Consider the following 21,119-nt stretch of genomic DNA (forward strand, 5'->3'; position numbering starts at 1 on the left):
TTGAAGTATAACATTCAGAAAAGGTCCGGGGTTGTTACGACAGTCCCACGAGCTTTAGTGCCCATTCTCATAATGCAGTTCTGTGAATATCAGGTCTCCTTAGGCTTTTCATTTGACCTGTTGTTAATTAAAATGTTTTAAATTCAGAAACGTATTGGGTTTTCTTAGTAATCTTTTTGGAATTGACTTCTAACCTAATTACCGTTTAGTTTGAGAATTAGTTCTGAATGGTATTTCACTTGAAATGTGTGGGGACATGCTTACGTTATGGACTCTGCCTGAATTTTCATAGGTGTTCCTGTGTGCCTGAAACTATGCATTACCCACATGCTTTGGACAGTGCTGCATAAATGTTTTCCAGACCAGGCTTCACAATGCCGTGCAGAATTTTCATTTCTTTCTTGTATTTATCTGCTCAATTTATCGGTCACTGTTACAGATATGGTAAAATCTTGCTATTTTATACATTTTGTATTCTTACAAGTTTAAAAGTCGTATAGTCCTGCCGAATGGCTGCAGACTTTTCTTGCTGTACAATGAGGACTTTACCCCAGTGGAACCTTTGCCGTTGCTCCGTCTGATATTTGCATGGGTGCAGCTTCTCTTTGTTGATGGTTTTCAGTTTCTACTTTGAGCCCTGTGGTGTTCCTGTCAGTGGTCCTGGCTGATACTTGGATTTCTTTATGCAACATGATTTTCCTCACCTTGTTATTGGAAAGTCTCATCTACTTATATTGTTCATTCTAATGATTTATCTTATTTAATTTCTTTCCTTTTGTTTAATGCTTTTTTATTAGTCTCATTTTTTGGTACTTTCTCCTTTCCTTGCCTCCTTTTGAATTTATTGGAGCTTTTCCTCATGTTGTTTCTTTTTTTTCTCTTTTATTTTTCTCTGTTTCTCTGCTTTTAGTGGTTCCCATGCATTTTTAATGTAGTGGATAGTTAATGATATCTTTAACCCCCTCTAGAACACTTCAGGGCTCCAGGCTTCCCTTAAAAGCTTCTATTATATTTTAGTTATTTTACTGAATTCTTTTTTTTAATTTGTATCTTTTTAATAGATAATATAGTCAAGGGATAATATGAAGTATGTTACAGAATGGAGAAGTCCTGAAGCGTGGACAGTGAGAAGCATAGCTTCTCTGAAACTGTCTGCCGACCGCTGCCCGGGGACCTGCCTGGAGGCAGCCAGGTTTCTTGTTTGAGCTTCCGGAGACCACGTGTGTGCACAAACGCATGTGTGTTTCTGTGTCTCTGTGGTTCGCACTCTCTTTGTGTGTCTTGTAGGTATTTAAATATGGTTGACCCTTGAACTGCCTGGGGTTGGGACGCCGAGGGATTGAAATCCATGCACACTCAGCTTCCCAGCCTTGAACAGTGTGGTGTGACCCGTGCGGGGCCCCCAAGTCTGTGTGTAACGGGCGCACAGGTCCCTCGTGTGTTCAGGATCAGCTGTGTGTCAGCGTTGTCGCAGCTTTCCTGCCCGCACGGGAGGGGCCGCCTCAGTCCTATCTTTGTCCACCCCTAGCAGCGTTAGGCTCCCTGTTCCTCCGGCCTTTCCTCGTGCATCCTGCGCCCTGTCTGGGGAGCCCGTGTTGCTAGTGAGCAGTGGCCTTGCTTTCCTCTAAGCCTTTAGTCCCATCCCACTGTCCCTCAGTGCGGGTGCTGCGGACTCCCAGCGCTGGTTCTCGTCTGCTCGCTGTCCTGTGCGAGCCTGCGGCCCGGGTGCTGTGCTCGGGCACCAGGACCTGTTTGGGGTACGCCCCGCCCCCGCCTTGGTCTGCGGTATGTGATGGTCTCTAGGAGTGCGGATGTTTCTATCAGTTCTGGAGATTCTCCATTATGATTTCCGTGATTACTTTCCCTTCCTGTCCTTTTACTCTCTTTCCGTAATTTTGATAGAAACCTGTTAGACTCTCCCACTCTGCCTGTCTCTCAACCTTGTCGCTGAGCCCAAAAGAGCCAGGCGGCTTTGGCCGGAAATAAATGGCCAAGATTTATTCACAGCCTGAGGGTTTGCAAATGAGAAACTGGCAGACCACAGCCAGGCTGTCCAGGAGGAGGAGAGTTCTGAGAGTTCACAGTAGAAAGTCCATTCTTAGCTCCTCGTGCTCCCAGGTGGCTGCCACCAAGGAGCACGTTCCTCTCGAGGTCACTCTGCAGGTGTGAGGTCTGTGCAGGTTCCCGGCACGCACTGGTCACCCAGGTGCTGACATGGACCCGGAGGTTCAGGCTGAGCACCCGGAGTCGTCAGAGCCAGAAGAGCGAGCCCTCAGCCCCACCCACCATGCCCCGCACTCCGTCTGCAGCTCTTGCTCATACTCCGGCTTCTTTCTGGTTTGTTCCTTAGATTGTCTTTTAGTTCACTGACTCTCTTAGCCACACCTGAATTGCTGTTTTACTTACTGTGTTTCCTTTTTAAATTTTTCTGCTTTTACTTTGTTTAGCCTTATTTTGCTTGCACATTTAACTGGTTTGTTATTTCTTTGGTGTATTGTTTCTTACTAATTACTTGTCCCTTCTTTGTGGTCCTGAACATCCCACGCACACTTCTCTGTTCTGCTTCTGACTCTCCTGCGACCTGAGTTGTTGAGTTTGAGTCTCCTAGTTCTTGTGATTTGCTGTCAGCTGATGGTCCTCAGTACCTGACGTTTGCAGCTGGACGCCTGGATGGACACACTCTTCCCCAGCCAGGACCAGGGGCTTGGTTTTGTTTCTGGCTTCTCCCTGTGTGAAGGGCTGCTGTTGACCTCCAGGTGCTTGTTCAGCCCAGGGAGCTCCTGCTCCAGGCCTGGCCTGCCCCTCTGGACTCCAGGTTTGGGGTCAGGTCCTGTGAGGCAGGGCTGTCCTCATCAGGGGCAGCCTCTCTGCGACAGGTGCCAGTCCTCAAGATCTGCCGTGGATAGGACAGGCCTTTTCTTTGGGTACTCTGGAGTGCACAGCTCTTCCTGGCTCTGGAGTGTGGGTGATATTGCCATGTATGGCTTGTCACCTTGGCCTCTGTCCCCTCTGACCCTGCCAGCCAGACTTCCTGCCACCTGAAGTCCTTAGGTGATGCTTGCCTGCACCTCCTGGTGCTCACAGAAGGAGGAGGCCCTTGCGGAGGTGACCCAGGGGTCCTCAGAGCCTGGGTCCCTGCCGTCTGTGCAGTGGGGCTTTGGGGCAGGCTGACGGCAGAGGGAGGAAACAGTCAGAAGAGCAACACCTGTTTTTAAAAAAGGTGTGCAGTGACCGAGTCAGGGAGGGAGTGGACCTGTGGAGCTGGGTCTGGGAGTGGGAGGAGCCTGGGAGGAGGTGCCACAGGGAATGTGGCAAGTGGCCCCTGGGGAGTCCGTCCTGAATGGCTGGGCTCCAGTGGGCGGCAGGAGAGTGAATCAGGCCGCAGCTGTGGCAGTGGAGGCAGGAGGTGGGTGAGGATGGCTGCTTCATCCTGGGAGCCATGGACAGCACGCGGGGTGGGCGCCAGGCAGGCTGGGGCCCTCGTGGCTCTGGGACCTTGGCAGGCCCTTCATCTCCGTGTCTCTTCACCTGGGAAGTGGGCTCTGAATTACTGAGGGGGCTTCTGAAGTGAGGGTGTGCCGGGCAGCAGGAACGGCTGGCCCTTCCCTGTCCGCCTGCTGCCTGTCCTCCCGTTGTCCTGTTAGCACAGGGGTGGGGAACCTTTTTCTCCCAAGGGCCACTTGGATATTTATAGCATCATTCCCGGGCCACACAAAATGATCAACTTAAAAGTTCAAGTTACAGGAGCCTTTTCTCTGCCTGGAAGAAGGGTCTACGTGAGACCACATTCAGAAAATTCTTTCCTCCCCTCCACTGAGTCACAGCCTCTTAGGAGCGTGTGACCCCACCAGGGAGAACATTGCCTCCCTTCCCTGAATCCCATGCACCTGGGGCTGCTCCAGGCTTGGAGGCAAGTGGTGAGGGAGCCTGCGGCTTGAGTTGTAGAAGGAAAGATGGACAAGGCCTGAAATGAGCAGAACTGTACGTGGGGAGGTGCACTGGGTGTCTGGCCCTGAGGGAGAAGGACCTGACGTGTCTGGGGAGTGGGAGAAGTTTCCAGACCAAGGGGTCCATAAGCTGAGACCTGAGGCAACGGCCGGCTCAGAATCTTTGAGGAATAGACAGGAGGCAGGTGGGCCTCTACTATTGTCAAGGACAGGGCTTCCCGAGTCACTCACGGGAGCCACAGGGCTGGGTCTGCCCCACCAGCCTCCTCCCTGCCAGGACTCTTAGGGCCTGCCAGCCCCTGGACGTGGGGAGCTGGGGTGGCCATGGTTTCTGCCCCTCCTGTGTATTGCGCTCGAGTGTTCGGGGGTGGTCATCGCCTGCCCACTGGGTCCACACTCCCACTGCCCAGATTGGGCCTGACCTGCAGGGCTTGTCCCTTACTGGTCATTGGCTGGCTGGTGCCCGTCTTCCCTGTGGGGCTTCAGACAATGTGACTTTGCACCTCTGTGCCTCAGTTTCTTTTCCAGAAATCTGGCCGGGACCCGATCTTCATTCTCACCCTGCTCTACACGATTGTCCCCTCCACCACTCTCAGCACCGTCAAGGCGCTTCACTCCCCCAACGTCCATAAAAGAAGAAAGCATCAATTTGCCAAAACCCCTTCTGTTCCTGCCTTCCTTGGGCCTGGGCTCTTATTGGGCATATTCCAGAGCCCCCAGAAGACCTCACCTTGTCCTTGGTGCTGACCTGGTTGCACTTTAAACCTGCAGAGCTTAAGGCACACAGGGAGGTGGGGCGGGAAGATTATGCCCCATAGAAAGGCCTTGAGCTGTCTGTCAATCCTGGTGTCCTTGTCGGCCAGTCCAGTCCAGTCCAGACATGTTGCAAGGCTGGACCCTCAGCCACCGACTCCAGGGAGTGGTTCTACCCTTGTCCCCAAGTCGGGCATTGGCTCAAAACCCCTTTCTGGAGACCGGGAGCACTGGGTGCTCTGGGTGCTGGGTGGGCTGGACGTGCTGGGCGCGCTGGGCGCTCATCCACAGATTGTGTTCACAGCTCTGCCGCCCAGCCGGCCCGTCTAGCCCCTGGTGGAGGGGTCTTGGCCACGGCCTTCCCTGTGGCTCCTCTGGGTGAGCAGCCCGAGTGGCCAGGCTGTGGGTCAGGGCACCCTCCTCTCCTTTGCCACCCTGTACCCAAGTCCTGAGTTCATTTCCTCGTGCCTGATGTTCTTCCCATGCTCTTGAGTTGCTGTTAATTCTGTGACAAGCAAATGTGATTGCTTCCAAGCAGGCCTGGTATGCACCCTGGGAGAGGCGTCCGGGGAAATGCATCCTGTTTGTGCTTTTCAGGCCAAGGGTCTGCGCTTCCCCTGCAGGCTGGGCGCCTGGCTGTTCAGCGATTAGTCGTCACACTTGCTCAAGTGGAAACGAAGCAAACTTTTCCACAAGTGGAATCAGTTATTAAAAAGTCGTTAACCAATCACACCAGCACAGTTCAGTGACCAAACAATTTCTCTAAAAGGTACAAACAACAACTTTCAATTTTACATTTTCCTCTCCACCGGCCACAGCTAGCCTGCGATGGAACAGGAGAGGCGGGCGGCGTGTGGGGATTTATGGTCAATAAAGGCACCGATTACAGCTTGTTTATGAAAGGAAACCCCTCCCCGGCCCTCATGCAATAGCTCGGTAACCAGCTCGAAGCCATAAAAGTCAATGAGAAGATAGAGGATTTCAATAAAATTATGACACTTGATAAACCTTCCTGTGGAAACAAATTTTCCGCGGATATGTGACCAGTTCCAGTTGGATTTGTAACTTTAATTTTTCACTTATTGAATTTTTTGTCATCAACTAATTATGAAGTCCATGCTGGGTGACGGCTCAGTCAGAGGCCAGGGGAGGAGAACAGGCAGCGGGGCTGCAGGCCCAGGGGCATCGGGGATGGCTCCCCCAGCCTTACCTGGTGGCTGGGGGCAGAGCCTTCATGCTCGCAGTAGTGGAGCAGTTGAGATGGGTCCCTTCAGGAGGCACCAACTGAGAGAACCCCAAGTTGAGGGGGATCTTGCCCTACATCTGGGAGGGATGCAGGATCTCCATCCTGGGGTCTGTGAATTTGCCTATGAGCCAGTGCTTGTGCTGGCCGTCCCTGCAGCTCACCTGGTGTCCCGCCCTGGGGGACTAGGGGCCCGGAGGGAGGGGCTGGACCAGCCTTTCTCAGCAGCTGCCCCCCACCCCTGCCCAACTCATCTGTGGGAAGGGGATGAACGTGTCAATACGTAGAGGGCTGTCTGCCCATGTGGAGGAGATGACTCTGCGGTTGTCGTGTGGGCCTTGTCTGGGGGCAGCTCTGACCTTCGTAGTGGGGGCATGGATCTCACAGCCGTCCTCGGAGACATGCGGATTACCCACCTCACTGATCAGAGAGCTGAGGCCAGATGAGCACTGGCCCAGCCAGTCTCCTTACTGGGCTGTGCTGGCCCTGGGCAGAGGCTGGTGCAAGGGATGCTCCTGCAGCCTTGGTTATGGTCGGCGCCCTGTGTGTGAAGTGAGCTCCATGGGAGCAGGAGTTCCCTGGGGCCAGCGCCATTTCCGTGGGGATCTGGGACCCTTCAGAGAGTCTGGACAGATGGAAAGAGCTGTCAGGTTCTTGGTGATCTGGACACCTGCTGCCTCCCTGCTTAAGTGGCTCTTTCTTGGGAACCTGGCTTTGAGTGTTACTGGGTCAAAGGTCAGGGGTCATGGAGGCAAGGTACTCAAACCACTTCCTAGCCCCACCAGTGATTTCCTGGGCCTGATTGATGAGACTCAGGAAGTCACCCTAGCCCAAGATACTGGCTGTGACCAGGTAGAGAGACCTTCTACCCAGCTGGGGACATGCAGACCACAGGTCTATGGGTCTTTGTGGCTGCTACAGTTCAGGGCCAGGCGGTCAGGGTGCACCCACACCACTCATGGCCCAGACTTCCTGGGCACTGGCAGAGCTTGGGCTGTCCTTCTGAGCAGTAGAGGCCCGTTGTGGCCTGGGTGGGCTCTGCTGTGTCAACTTGGACTCTTTGAGGAGCTATGCAAGGAGCACCCCCAGCAGCCTGTCCCATACTTGATCCCGAGCCCACACTCATGTTCCCACTCTGTGCGGTGTCCTCTGTCACACTGTTCCTCCAGCGTCACGTCCCCACCCCTTGCCCAACCTGGGCCTGACCACATGCCCTCTGCCCACAGGAGCGGGACGGCATGCGCGCCATCCTGGGGTCCTACGACAGTGAGCTGACGCCAGCCGAGTACTCGCCCCAACTGACCCGACGCATGCGTGAGGCTGAGGACATGGTTCAGAAGGTGCACGCCCACAGTTCTGAGATGGAGGTGAGTTGCCCTCAGCCAGCCAGCCTTTGGCTCTGCCCCACAGGTCTTCAGAGCTGTGAGTACATTGATGGCCACTTTATCGCAGCACATTGGCCTCCATATGGAGCATTAAGGAGAGGAGGTGTGCAGGTGGGCTCCTGTGACTGCTCCCATTGTCCTGGCGTTTTCACGTGGACAGGTCTCTCCTGTCTGCTGCCATGTGCCCTCTCATCCGTTCATGGTGAGGCTGTGCTTTCTGGCACCTCCAGTGCCATATGTTCAGGTGTTCTTTGTGTTGAGTGCTGAGGGACTGGCGGTGTCCTCGGAGCTCATTGCCCAGTGTGGTCACCCTGTCTCACATCTGACCACAGCCCTGAGGCTGGCAGCTGGGGCCCAGCCCTGCCACTGCAGGGTCTGAGGTAACTGGCGGACAGGCCCCGCCGCCTCTCCTCTGTCTGCTTCTTCAGTCCTGCCTGCACCGGGACCATTCAGCCTTGTTTGCCTAAGACTGTCCCAGTTTCGGCAGAGAAAGTCCTCGACACCCGTGGTCAGCAGTGTAGCGGGCTGTCACCGAGCCATCCATCTGCTTTCTGAAGTGACAGGAAAGTTCAGGAGGTAGAGAATGCCCAGGCTGGCTGGCTTCACCACCATGCGCATGTTCCCCCGTCGCATCATGGCCATGGGAGCTAACGTGCTGTCTACACTGGGGCTCCTGTCCCTCCCCTTTCCTCCTGGACAGGGTGCTGAGGGCCCTCCAGAAGTTCTCTGCTAGCTTCCTCCCCTCCACCCAGGCCACACTGCCACCTGTCTTCATTGTGATAGAGACTGCTGCCCACAGCTCCTCCTCCCTAAAATCCTCCCTCCCTGATGCTGGGGTTACCCTGGGAACCAGCCTCAGTGCTCTGGACATGGTCTGTGGCCTCCCAGCTTCTGAGAAGATGCCCCTCCCCCAACAGAGCCATTCATGGCTGGGGGGTCCGAGGGGCCATGGCTCTTGCTCTTTGGGGTTTGTGGAACAGGATGGTGTATTTCTGGCCATCTGGTCCTTCCCTGTATACCCCTGAACCCTATTCTGGACCACAGACCCCCCTTTAAATTCCAAGGTGTCCCACCCAGGCCTGAGCTGCTTTCTGGGGGGAGGACCAGAGCATATGGAGGTGACAGCTGGGCATTCCTTGGCCAGGCCAGCTGGTCACAGTCTCCTGGCCCTTTTGGAGTGTCAGCCCACTGGTGAAGAAAGACTGACTACCTTCAAGTATTGGAAGTAGGCAGCCAGACCCCCTTTGGGAGGTAGAGGTAGTGGCTGGACACAGTGCTGCTCGGGGGTCAGACCTGGACCTCTCCATGCCCGGCTCTCCCATGCCTCCAGCCTCCACCAGGTGGCAGCAGACAGAGCCTGTGGTCCTGCTCCCAGGCCAGGGTGGGATAGGGCTGTATGGAGGGAGCCCGGGCAGGGCGGGGCGGGGCGGGGTGGGGCGGGGTGGGACTTTCTCCTCAGCCTCAGTTCTTGCTCCTGCTCATCGTGGGACCCCTCCCCTCGCCAAGGCTCTCCTTGAACCTGCTGGAGGAAGGTTTTCAGTCATGCCCCCCAGCCCCCTGTCCCGCCCCTCCTGCCCTCATACCCCTCTCCTCCCCCCCAGTCCAACCTTCCTGTTGCTGGCCCCTCCATCTCCTCCCCCCCATCACCCGCTGACCTGACCTGTACCAGGCGCCGTGTGCATAGGCTGTGTGCTCAGTGGCACCCTGGCCCAGGATGCTCCTGCCCAACGAGGATTCAGTGGAAACTGGATGGCTGCGTGGTGGGGCTATGAGTGTGGTTTGCTCGGTGTCCAGGTGCTTTGCTGGGGAGAAGCTGCAGAGGGGGAGCTGCCTGGTGCATCTTGGGAGTATGGGGCACTGGGTGTGGGATGGAGATGAGGGTCCTGGTTGGACTGGGTGGCAGTGCCCATGCAGGGTCCACAGGGTCCCCAGTGCTTCTGCTACGGCAGGACCAAGTCCAGTTCCCGGTTGGCTGCTGGAGCAGAGGGGCCACTGCTGTCAGGGCTGCTTGTTGGGTTGGGATTGAGAGTCAGCATGGGGGTGGCACTCGTGTCTGGCAGCCAGAGCAAGGACAGTCTCATTGCTAGGAGTGACGCGCACAGGGAGACACACTAGCACAGGCCCCACAGTGCTCTGCAGGTGGAGGTTTGGGTGGCATAGAGAAGGGGGTGCAGAAAGTGATCCCTTTGGTCCTGTGCTTCCCCGGGCGCTGCCTTGAGCATTGAAGTGAGTCTCATGTGGGCTCTGCAGAGTGTGCAGCCCTCAAAAGGAAGGGCCGGGCTTCTAGCCAGACCCCTCTCTTTCTCTCTCTCTCTTTTTTAATCCTCACCTGAGGATACTTTTTCCATTGCTTTTCAGAGAGAGTGGAAGGGAGAGAGAGAAACATTGATGTGAGAGAGACACATCGATTGTTGCCTCCCGCACTTGCCCCAACCAGGGCCAGGGATCGAGCCTGTAACCGAGGTATGTGCCCTTGGCCAGAATCAAACCAGGACCCGTTAGTCCACAGTCCGATGCTCTAACCGCTGAGCCAGACCAGCCAGGGCTCTCCAGACCAGCCCCTCGCAGCCCACAGCAGACACCCAGGAGAGGCATCCTTGCTCCCAGGAGGCTCCGGGGCCACGTGAGGCCAACCCTGGGCCTGTAGCTCCCTGCACTTGGCCTGACCCCTGGTCTTTGGGCCAGCTGCTCAAGGACAGGGGCTGCTGTCTCCCTTTGCAGATGAGGGGATTGAAGCCAGTCCTTCCGACTCAGTTGGGGCTAAGGCCTGCTGCTCACTTGCACGGCCCCCATGCCTGTCTCTGGGACATAGGTTGTCTCAGCGGGGGGGGGGGGGGGGGGGAGGCTGTCTCCAGGAACAGCCCTGAACCTTCCTTCCCAGGCTGTGGGTGCTGCCCCCATCACCAGGCCTCGGCTCTGCCTTGTTGCTTCCAGGGGCCCCTTAGGGGCAGGGCGGCCCTGGGAAGGGAACAGGCTGGGAGGTGCCCTGACTCTGTGCTCACCCTTCAGGTCATGGGGCCACACGCTGGGCCTCAGACCATGCAGGCCACGGGGCTGGTGCCGTCCAGGCCCTGGGGAGGGGCTCCTCTTCCTGCTTTATGACACAGAATTTCACGGCAGAACCTCTGAGCACTGCCCACATTTGCAGAGCTTTGAAAGCTGCTCAGAGCTGCCTGTGAGAAGTTCATTAGCTGAGCATCGTATATTGACACACAGTAAAAATTATATAACTTCATAGTCTCATTTGTTAACAGTTCCATAGTGCCTTCCAGACAGCTCATCCGTCACTTGTGCAGGGCGAACAGCAGAGCGGTCCTTAAGGGGGGGCGCGAGGCGCATGCAGGGAGACACCGCAGCCCCTGGCTCCCCCTCCCGCCTGGCCTGTCGCTGGTCTGGAAGGCAGGGTCCAGGGACGTCAGAGGGAGGGAGAGTCACTGGCCTTGCGGGAACTCGGGCTGTGCTAATGGATGTGGGGACCCTGCCTCCCTGCCTCACCTGCTTCTTTGCTTCTCCCTTTCTGGTCTTCTTGCCCCCTTCCTCATCTCTCCCCACGTCTGCCTGTCTATAGCTTTCCTTCTTTCTTCTGTTCTCTCCCACTGAGTTTCCCTGCCCTCTCTCCTCCATGGCCTCTTCCCTTCCGTCACTCAGCCCCAGCTCCTGTTCCTCTCACTCAGGGCTCAGCAGGCTTTACCTGTAAGGGACCAGACAGTAAGTACTGTGGGCCATGCAGTTAGACCCAGATGCTGTGGGTCTCGGTCCTGTCCCCTCAGCTCTGCAGTGGTAGCTGGAAACCAGCTGTGGGCCAGGTCTAACGGTGGGCGTGGCTGTGTGCCAACGACTTTATTGACAAAACGAGGAGGGCCAGACCCCTGTCCTAGCCCCTCTCTTCATAGATCCCTTCTGCTGGTATGAGGCACCATGGCGATCCGGAGCCTGGCCTACCCTCAGTGCTCCTCCAGGGACCTGCCTGTCCCCTGGAGAGAGGGAGTGGGAGCCACAGGTGCAGCACAGAGTGTGACATCGCACCTAGCTCTCCTGGCAGCCCGTCTCACTGGTTGTCAGTCCTAATGTGGAACATGTTTTGATTCCAGCAAAAACATTTCAGTAAAACAAAGTGGATGAGCTTGGGAGATCCCAGTGCCCAACTCTAGTGAAGCCTGTGCCACTTTGCACGGGTTTTATTTATTCCATTTAATAAAGTGGCTGCAGAAGTCCCAGCATATGTCCCGAGTCCTCCTCTGCTGATGGGCCATAAATATGCAGCACATGCCACCTCGGTTCACATCTCAGCCTGATTTGTTTTTCCAATTTATTTAATTAAAACAGATCGCGGCGCTGCTGGCTGCGTGGAGGTCTGGGGAGAGTCCCAGTTTCAGACTGCAGCGATCCAAACTAGCTGACAGAAAAGCGGCCGTCACAGGGCTCCCATGCCCCTCCCGCAGACCTGCCCGTGGACGAGCGTTTATATCACCGGCTTGCCTCCAGTAGCGCTGCTTTCCTACCCGGGCAGTCAGCCGGGCCCAGAGTCCTTTTCTTACTTACGAATGTGTTACCCACATGAGGAACCTGAGATGGCTCTCCTTGTGAGAAGCACAGATGAAAAGTGAAAATCCCGAGCCAGAGTTAACATTGAGCTGTATACAAAAGGGGAGCGGAGGAGAGGAGGGCAAACGGGAAGGGAGTGGCCTGGGCTCAGGGATGCCTGCGTGGGCACACCAGGGGGACCTGGGCCAGTGGCCCTTAGCACCGCGTGACACACTGGCTCTGGGCCAGGCAGAGGAGGGCAGAGCCGAGGCTGATGGAGGTCCTTACAGAGAGAGCCTTTCAACAGCAGCAGTGGCTTCCAGTACGAAGCTGCTGCGTATGCCGGGTTCTTCACGTTCTCTGTTCAGCTCTCCCAGCTTCACAGAGGGGTGAACGATGCTCTAGCAGGTGAGGGGCCTGACTCGCAGAGACCCAGCCTCCCCGGCGCTGCTGGGGTGCGACTGACGCATGTACACCGTGTGCGTTGAAGGTGTCCAGTGGGGTGTTTTCACGCGCACAGGCACAGTGAGATGGTCAGCTCGCCCAGCTGATTTGCATGGCCATCACTGCATAGTTCATATTCTTTCTGCGAGAACCTTGAAGAGCAGCTTTTCTTACCAAATTTGGAGTATATAGTAATTACGATTAACCATAGTTATCACGCTGTACATGAGGTCTCCAGGTCTTCACCATACCACGGGAGTGTCTGCTCTGACCGACACCCCCACCCAACCCACACCCTGCCCCTACAACCACCATTCTGCTCTCTGTTTCTGTCAGCTCAGCTTTTTCAGATTTTTAGATAGAAGTGATATCGTGCAGTATTTTCTTTGTGTCAGGCTTATTTTATTCAGCACAATGCCCTCCAGGTTCACCCTTGTTGTTTCCAATGACAGCATCTACTTCCTTTTCAAGGCTCAGTAATATTCCCTACTTACGTGCCACACCTCCTTCTGTTCTTCCTTTGGCAGGAACGTGGGTCATTTCCATGTCCTGGCTACTGTGACTAATGCTGCTAGTGAACGTAGGAGTGCAGATATTTCTTCGAGATCTGATTTCATTTCCTTCGGGTATATTCCCAGAAGTGGGATTGCTGGGTCACATGGCTCACAGTTCTAATTTTAGCTTCCCACGGTGGCTGAACCAATTTACATTCCCTCCAGCAGTGCACAACGTGTCCTCACCAGCACTGTTGTCTGCTTTTTCACGATAGCCTTCCTGATGGATGTGAGGCAGTGTCACATTGTGGTTTCTATTTCGGTTTCTCTGCTGATTAGTGGTGCTCAGCACCTTTCCATGTACCTGTTGGCCATAGGTTTTCTTTGGAAAAATTTATCTTCAGATCCTTGGCCCATTTTTTAATTGGGCATTTGTTCTTTTGCTGTTGTTTTATAAGAATTCTTTATAAATATTGGATATTAACCTCTTATCTGATACATGGTTTGCAGATATCTTCTCCCATTCCATATTTTCTCCCATGGCCTTTCATTTTGTTGATGGTGCCTTAGCTGTGTAGAAGCTTTTTAGTTGGATGTGGTCCCACTTGTTTTTTTTGCTTTTGTTGCCTGTGCTTATGGTATCTAAGAGATCGTCATCAAGATGACTGTCAAGGAGCTTTGTCCCTGTTTTCTTCTAAGAGTTTTATGGTTTCAATCTTTAATCTATTTCGAGTTGATTTTTGTATACAGTGTATGATAGGGGTCCGATTTCTTTCTTTTCTGGCTGTCCAGTTTTCCCAGCGCCACTCAGGGAAGACACTGTCCTGTCCCTGTTGTGTGTCCTTGGTGCCTTTGTCAGGGTTGACTGTGTATGTGTGGATTTATTTCTGGGCTCTCTGTTCTGCTCTATCTATGTGTCTGTTTTTATGCCAGTACCACGATGCTTTGATTTCTGTAACTTTGTAATATAATTTGAAACTTCGAAGTGTGATGCCTCCAGCTTCTTTCTTCTTTCTCCTTTCTCAAGATTACTTTGACTCTTTGGGGTCTTTTGTGGTTGTGTGAGAATTTTAGGGTTTGTTTCTATTTCTGTCAGAATTGCCGTTGGAGTTTTGATAGGGATTACATTGAATCTGTAGCTCACTTTGGGTGGTACGGGCATTGCAACATTGTTACTGCTCCCAGTTCCTGCGCCTGGGCTCTCTCTCCATGCCCTCCTTCAGCTCCTGTCGTCAGGGCTCACAGTTTTCAGTGGGCACGTCATTATTTTATTGTTTTTGATGCTGTTGTAAATGGGACTGGTTTATTTCTTTTTCAGATAGTTTATTGTTAGTGTATAGAAATGCACCTTATCTTGTATGTTGATCTTTTATCCTGCAGCTTTACTGAATTCATTTACTAGTTCTTAGAGTTTTCTGGGGAAGTTTTGTTTTCTATGGATAATACCATGTCATCTTCAAACAGATAATTTTACTTTTTCCTTTACTGTTTGGATGCCTTTTATTTCTTTCTCTTGCCTGATTGCTGTGGCTGCGACTTCCAGTACTAACTGGATCACAGTGGTGAGAGTGCGCAGCCTTGTCTAGTTCCTGATCTTAAGGAAAAGCTTTCAGTTTTCTCCGTGGAGTATGAGGTTAGCTGTGAGCTTGTCATATGTGCTCTTTATTATGTCGAAGTGTATTCCTTTGGTACCTAATTAATTTTTATCATGAAAGAATGTTGAATTTTGTCAAATATTTTCTGCGTCTATCGAGATGCTCGTAAGATTTTTGTCCTTTATGTGTCGATGTGATGAATCACGTTGATACATGGATGTTGAACCATCCCTGGACCAAACCCACTCGGTTATGGTGTGTGGTCTCTTTATTGTTGAATTCAGTTTGCAAATATTTTTTTGAGAATTTTTGCATTGGGGTTTATCAGGGATGTTGGCCTGTAATTTTCTTCTCTTGTGACAGCCTTGTCTGGCTTTGATATCAGGGTAGTGCTGCTCTCATACAACGAGATTGGAAATCGTCCCTTCTTGATTTTTGGACGAGTTTGGGAAGGACTGGTATTAGTTTTCTGTAAATGTTTGGTAGAATTCACCAGTGAAGCCATCGGGTCCTGGGCCTTTCTTGGTTGGGAGATTTTTTTGCTGATTCAGTCTCCTTACTAGTGACCAGTCTGTTCAGATTTTCTGTGTCTTCCTGATTCGGCCTTGGCAGGTTGTATGTTTCTGGGAGTTTTTCCGTTTCCTCTAGGTCCTCCAGGTGCTGGTGTGTAACGTTCACACGAGTCTCTCTCTGTGCGTCCTGTGTCAGTCTCCTCTTCCATTTCTGATTTTATTTATTTGAGTCTCCCTTCCTTTTTCCTTAGCTAGTCTAGCTAAAGGTTTGTCAATTTTGTTTACCTTGTCAAAAACCAGCTTAGTTCCATGGCCCTTCTCTATTCCCGTCATGAGTGGCTGTCTGAATCAGTGCTGTGGGTGTGACAGCTGCAGGCTCCTGCTCTGCCCCCTCACCGAGCCCCCGTCCAGTCCTTTGCTTCCGGTCACACTGCTGGAGTGTGGACTTGGGCACTGGTCCCTGGTTGTCCAGCGTGGCTCTCAAACTCCAGTGCACATCGAGCAGCCTGCAGGGCTTGTGCAAGCACATGTCTGCTGGGTCCTCCCGAGTTCCCAGCTGACGCTGCAGCTGTGGTCTCCAATGTAACCACCTGGCTGCTGAGCGGGATGGACTGAGCCTGCACAGGGCCCAGGTCAGCCCTGTGGAGTGCCCGGGGGGCCCTCTGAGCATCTGGTGGTGCCCAGCGCACTCTAGGTCTGAGAGGGGAATCAGCTGCTCCGATTGCAGCGTGGGCCTGGCCGGATGGGTGCCTCAGTCCAGACGCAGCCCTGGAGCGGGGTCTCTGTCAGAGCCCAGGCTCCTGCCCAGGCCTGCCCTGTGCGCTGCCGCCTGCTGGCCTCTGGTTGCACCTGCAGTTCGTTCTCTGGCCTCTGTCCACGTGGGGTGGGCTCCCTGCTGACCCTTGGGGGCCACTGCCAGGCAGAAGCCATGAATGCGTCTGGGTCCTGCCACCTGGAAGGGCCCCCTGATGACTGGCCGGCGGGTGTGTCTCCTCACACTTTGTTCCATGTCGTGAAATAGAGCAGAAGGGCAGGAGGCACGAGGCTTCCGTCCTGTTCTCTTCGTATGACCTGTCGCCTCGGGGCCCGGCTTTCCCTGGGCTCCAGCCTCCCCGCTGTAAGGTGTGTGGGAACGGTGCTTGGTGCTCTTGGATCCTCTCCAACCCGGCCATCGAGGAGTTTTGTGACAGCCTATCACCAGCCTTGGCCGACCTGCAGGGACAGCCTCTCCTCTGTGCCCGGTTCCGACGTGCTGGCAGGTGCTGGGTCTCCCACAACAGCTTCTCACTTCACAATAAAAATAGCATCGCATGCTGGGCGCTGCCTCAGCTACCTCAGCCGTGCCTGGGTGTGGGGCTCACGGTCGGGAGCACGTGGTCACCGGGGCCCGAAGGAGCACAAGTTCCCGCCTGCACGGCTCTGCGACTGCTGTGGGCAGACGGCGGGCGCTGTAATGGAGTGGCGTCTTCTCCCCCACCTCGTCCGCCTCCTGCGCGCTTCCTCGTGGGACCTCCTTGGGAACGCCAGGCCCTGTGTCCGAGACCCTCTGGGGCGGCCAGTTCCTTCCGTCTGAGTCTGCTGTGCCGCTCACCGCCCAGCAAGACCGCACCCTCACCGCCTGGGAGGGGTGGCTGAGGGCCTGTGAGAGCTGAGGCTGTTCCAGGTGCCTGTTCCCTTCAGGGGATCCTGGTCCCCCACTGCCCCTCCCAGCCCCTCTGTGAGGGTCTCCCTGCAGGGGCCTCCTCTGTGATCTTCCTCATTCTCTTATTCCAGGGGAGGAACCAGCCTGGGGCAGGTGAGCGGTCAGGCAGGGCCACCCAGAGTGAGTGATGTCCATGTCCTAGTGCTGGGCGCATGGTTGTGCCCAGTGAGAGCCCCGTGTGTGCTTCTGCAGGGGTGCTGGGGGCGCCTACCGAGCGGTAATTATAACAGTGGCCCCATGACTCCCTTGATACATTGATTTTCACTGTTTTCTGGGGAAAGTGTGTGACCGGTTCTCATTTTGTGAGTGTGTCCCAGCCTGGTGGTGCTGAGGAGCTGTGCAGAGGGATCCACATGCAACCTGAGGCAGCCACGCAAACCATGCTTGTGGCTTCGAGGCTGGGCAGGGGCATGTGGGTGGCTGGGGCCTGAGCCCAGTAGACCCAAGTTTGGGTGCTGCCTGTCACACGGTGGCTGCCGTGGAGACTTAACACACAGCTGACTTGCCCAGGCCCGAGGAACCAGCGGCCCGAGCTCCCACCCGGGTCAGTGAGACAGCAGGCGTCCCATGATAGGCAGGGTCCAGGCTTGTGACTTGGCCAGGCACCGTCGTTGGCTGAGTGAAGGGAACGTCCCGTGTCCATGTACCAGTGGCAGTGGGTCTTCTATCTGGATTCCTGAGTCCTGCTTGGTCAGCCGTGGTCAGGGTGTTGGGTTTTCCTGGACATTGGCCCCTCATCCTCCGGAACCAGAGGTGACAACTGCTCTGCATCTCTCTCCTGGGCACCAGCCCCACCTGTCTCCACCCACAGCTGCCTCCGCAGTCACTTTCTCACACAGGCTTGGGATGGGCTTTCCTGAGTTATGTTCCCAGCTGCTCTTGGTTCCCTTCCCTCCCTCAGGTGCCTACTCCTGCTTTCCAGCCCCATCAGGTGTGGGGTGGCAGAGATGGGGAGGAGGCCCACTGACTCCACTTTCTGTCTTGTCTTAAAGGCTCAACTGTCCCAGGCGCTGGAGGAACTGGGCGGCCAGAAGCAGAGGGCAGACATGGTAAGTCCCTGAGTCTCTCCCCACAGGGGTCTCCGTGCGCAGAGGGAAGCCAGGGCCTGGGTGGCTTAGTTCTTGTCCCCATCATGATGTGTCCTAGAGGCGCAGTGTGGGTCCCTGGCAGCCATGGTCCCTTCTTATTATCAGAAAACATCCCTTCCTTCATGTCTAGTCCCTGGCCCTGAGCAGGCCGCCCTCCAGGTTGAGTGCCATGTCCTTGGGTTTCCTTTATCCATCCAGTCCTTGCTGCCACCACCCATTTCAGGGCTGGATAGACCTGAAATGGGCCTACATGTGAGGTGGAGGATACCGGAGGATGGGTCAGGACTGGGACGAGGCCCAGGCCCAGCACCTGGGAGCCCACGGTTGGCTGTGCCAAAGCCTAGTGGGTGGGAGGTGAGGGGACTGCAGGAGCTCGATGCCGAGGAACGGTCAGACTGAAGGTAGAGGGTGAGGGGTCAGGGGTGACATCAGGGGTTGTGGAGTAAGGGAAGATGGAGGTGTGCAAGTTTGGAGGGAAATGTTAGGGTCTGAGATGCTGTGGATGTTGGGTGCCAGAGTGTCCTTGCGTCCTTGTAGTGAGCACGGTACCGGGAGGCAGAGCTGAGGCTGGAGCCTGTCAGGCTGCTCCAGCATCCGGACATGGGCCTGGGAGGGGCAGCCAGGGTCAGGAGACCAGGGAGGGCCGTGCTCTGGCCAGGACTGCAGGGGCCACCGCCTCCCTCCCATCATAGGGTCCTGGGGGATGAGGGGCTTCGGGGCAGCTGCCATTCTAGCCTGTGTTTGTTCTTACTTTTGACCACACAGCTTCAGTTTCTTGTGTAAAGCTCCTATGACTTTAAAATCCTGACACCTGGTCCCTCCTCCAGACAAATGAGAATTCACTGTGGGGTCATGACTGCAGGTGCAGTGTGGGACCAGGGGCAGTTTCTCCCAGAGGATTCTGATGGCAGCTGGGCTGGAGAGCATCCTATGGGCCTCGCGCCCCAACCTGCCCCAGGCCACGGGAGCCCAGGTGCCCTGGCAGAGCTCTGGGTGAAGCATCCTTGACCCGTGGCCCCTGCAGAGGCGGGCCCCCCCTAAGCTGACTGCTGGCCCTTCCGTCAACACTGCATCCCTGGCACATGGGCGGGACACTGCGAGCGCCTCACATTGGTTTTTTTACGCTTGGCTTTGGACCTGGACTGGGCTGCAGCTGTCTCCTCAGACAGGTTCTAATCTCAGCCTTTGACAGTCTCACCGTCAGCCCATTTCACGGTGTCCATTTCCTGTCTCTCCTCCCCCCATTAGAGGGAGACGAGAGGCGGCTTGCTGCAGGCACACTCACCTGGGGGCCGGGAGCCTCTGTTCTCCCCCCAGCCCCCCTCAGCATCTGGGGTGCCTTCTGCCCCCCTCTCAAGGAGTTAAAGGCCAGTCAGGCGGTGCAGGGGTGGGTCTGGAGTGACAGATCTGTTAGCTCCTTGGGGAGCGGCACCCCAGTGCAGCGTGTTCCATTTGGTTGCAGGTCAGTTTCTGCTCTGCTGTGATCCGAGACTGGAGGGTAATGGGCCCAGAGCTCACTGGGAGACCCGGAGTCTACCCTGGTCTGGCTCTGCTGCCCTCCCACCCATTCCAGTGACAGCCTTCTGCTGGGTGCACCAGGGCATCTGGTCCTAGGACAGCAGGGCTCCAGGTGGCCACAAACTGTGCTCATGCCTCTGTCCGGTTGGCTGGGCAGGGCCCGCTCCTGCGACATCTCCCAGCCTGCAGCCCCTCCCCTGCTGACTCAGTGTTTAGGAAAGGAGAGGGAAAGAAGGCAGGTTAAACATCTTTGGCTAATTACAGGTGACAAGACTGAGACAGTTGACTTTCTGTTATTAATTAGGAAGCCCGTGCTGATTAGTCAGCACACACACAACCCATGCTTTTCTCCAGCACAATTACTGTCACAGGGAAAGCTGTCCTGGGCCATGCTGTGCTGTTAACACACCTCACCCTAATTAGACATGGCCAGCAGTGGCTGGAGAACTTGTAAGTACACAAAGTCCTGTAATGTTTTATGTACTTCTGGGAGTGAGAAGAGAAGATAGGTCCCCTGAGCTGTGAGGAATTGGCCCCTCTCAGCCCCATGTAATTAGCTGTCCTCTTTCTTGAGTCCTGTCTCTCCTCAGTGCTTCCTCCTGGCTGCCCAGGGGGCCCTGTGAGGGTCACCCTGGGGGCGCTGTGGGCCGGCAGGGCCTGGCAGACGCTGCTTGTCCCTCTTCCTTCTGGGTCCCAGGGGCGGTTGCAGCAGTGTGATCGTGGCTGTGCATGTTGAGGCCTGTCCCATTGCAAAGAAGGAGCAGGTTCTCTCAAGACCCATCTTGTCCGGTGTGCAGTCCTCTGTGGCCTTCCTCCCACTTGGCTTTCCCAGCCTCAGGCTCTCACCAGAAACCAACAGCCATGCTCGCTCTGGCCCTGACCAGAGAAGCCAGGACCCCTGTGCAGGGCCGTGCACCCGGGCTTTGCTGAAGCTCTGTCCTTCTGAGTGCCAGTGTGGAGGGCCAGCAGGTCCTCACGGGGAGTGTGAGCGTCCTTTGGTTGATGCTGCCAGTCATCATGGCCAGCTGCCTCCCAGGGAATTATCGAAAGAACCTCCTGGTTCTATGACTGACAGTGAGTTGTTTCACCTGGATCCATCCTGCACAGAACCACATGCCAGGCTGGAAGAACCCCACCAGGACCGGGGAGCTATGTCCCCAGTGGGCAATGCATGTCGGGAAGGGCTTAAGGGAGTAGGTGACTGCTGGGACCAGAGGAGTGGGTTACCTGGAAGCCAAGAAGATGATTTTTTAGTCTAGAAAATAAATTTCTAAAGGTGTAATTTCTGGCCCTTGATTGCAGAAGATATTTGGATCCCCTCCAGAAGAGAACTCTCAGGCAGAGGGACACACATCTGTCTGGACAACCTCAGCTCCGCCGTCTACGTTACCAGAGTGTGTGTGACATCCCGTGGCGTGACCTTTTATGTCCTCTTGAGGCATTTTCTTAGATGCCCTTATGTTTTCTCTCCCAGGTGAACTTTGGAGTTCACTGGTTAGGCCTCATGTAGAAATGCTGCTGGAGTTGCCTGTGCTTGTAGATCAGTGTGGGCCAGTGTCTGTGTGCTGGCTGCCCCGGCACACCTGGGGTCCCTCTGCGCTGCAGGTCGCATGTCCTTCCCCTGACTCCTCACTGTCCTTTGCAAGACTTGCACATTTCTAGTTAGGTTTATTCCTGGTATTTCATCATCTCTAATGCTTTTTCCTCTGGCTGCTGGTTCTACACTCACCCTGGGAGACAGGAGAAGGTGGCACTTCAGACTTGGAAAGTGAAGATCCCAGTAGCCTCACCCACCAAACTGATGTCTGGGACAGGCACAGAATGCAAATCGGTTAACTTACCTTTAAACTTTATGGGAATAATTCTAGACGGGGAGAATCCTGCCCAGCAGACCTGGCCCTCCGCCAGTTCCCA

The 21,119-nt window shown here is 55.0% G+C and overlaps 1 protein-coding gene across 6 annotated transcripts in view; it reads left to right on the forward strand.

Annotated features, from left to right (window-relative positions):
• The window catches only part of MAD1L1 (mitotic arrest deficient 1 like 1), a 222,584-nt gene that overhangs the window by 134,898 nt on the left and 66,567 nt on the right, over positions 1-21,119 (forward strand). For all 6 annotated transcript variants that reach the window (XM_081134495.1, XM_081134493.1, XM_081134496.1 and 3 more), the window contains 2 exons: positions 7,170-7,310; positions 17,592-17,648. In XM_081134495.1, the coding sequence (XP_080990621.1) occupies positions 7,170-7,310; positions 17,592-17,648 (198 nt within the window). The remainder of the gene's footprint in view (positions 1-7,169; positions 7,311-17,591; positions 17,649-21,119) is intronic.

Source organism: Miniopterus schreibersii (assembly GCF_964146895.1).
Source record: "Miniopterus schreibersii genome assembly, chromosome: 4".
In the NCBI taxonomy this organism is placed as follows: Eukaryota; Metazoa; Chordata; class Mammalia; order Chiroptera; family Miniopteridae; genus Miniopterus; species Miniopterus schreibersii.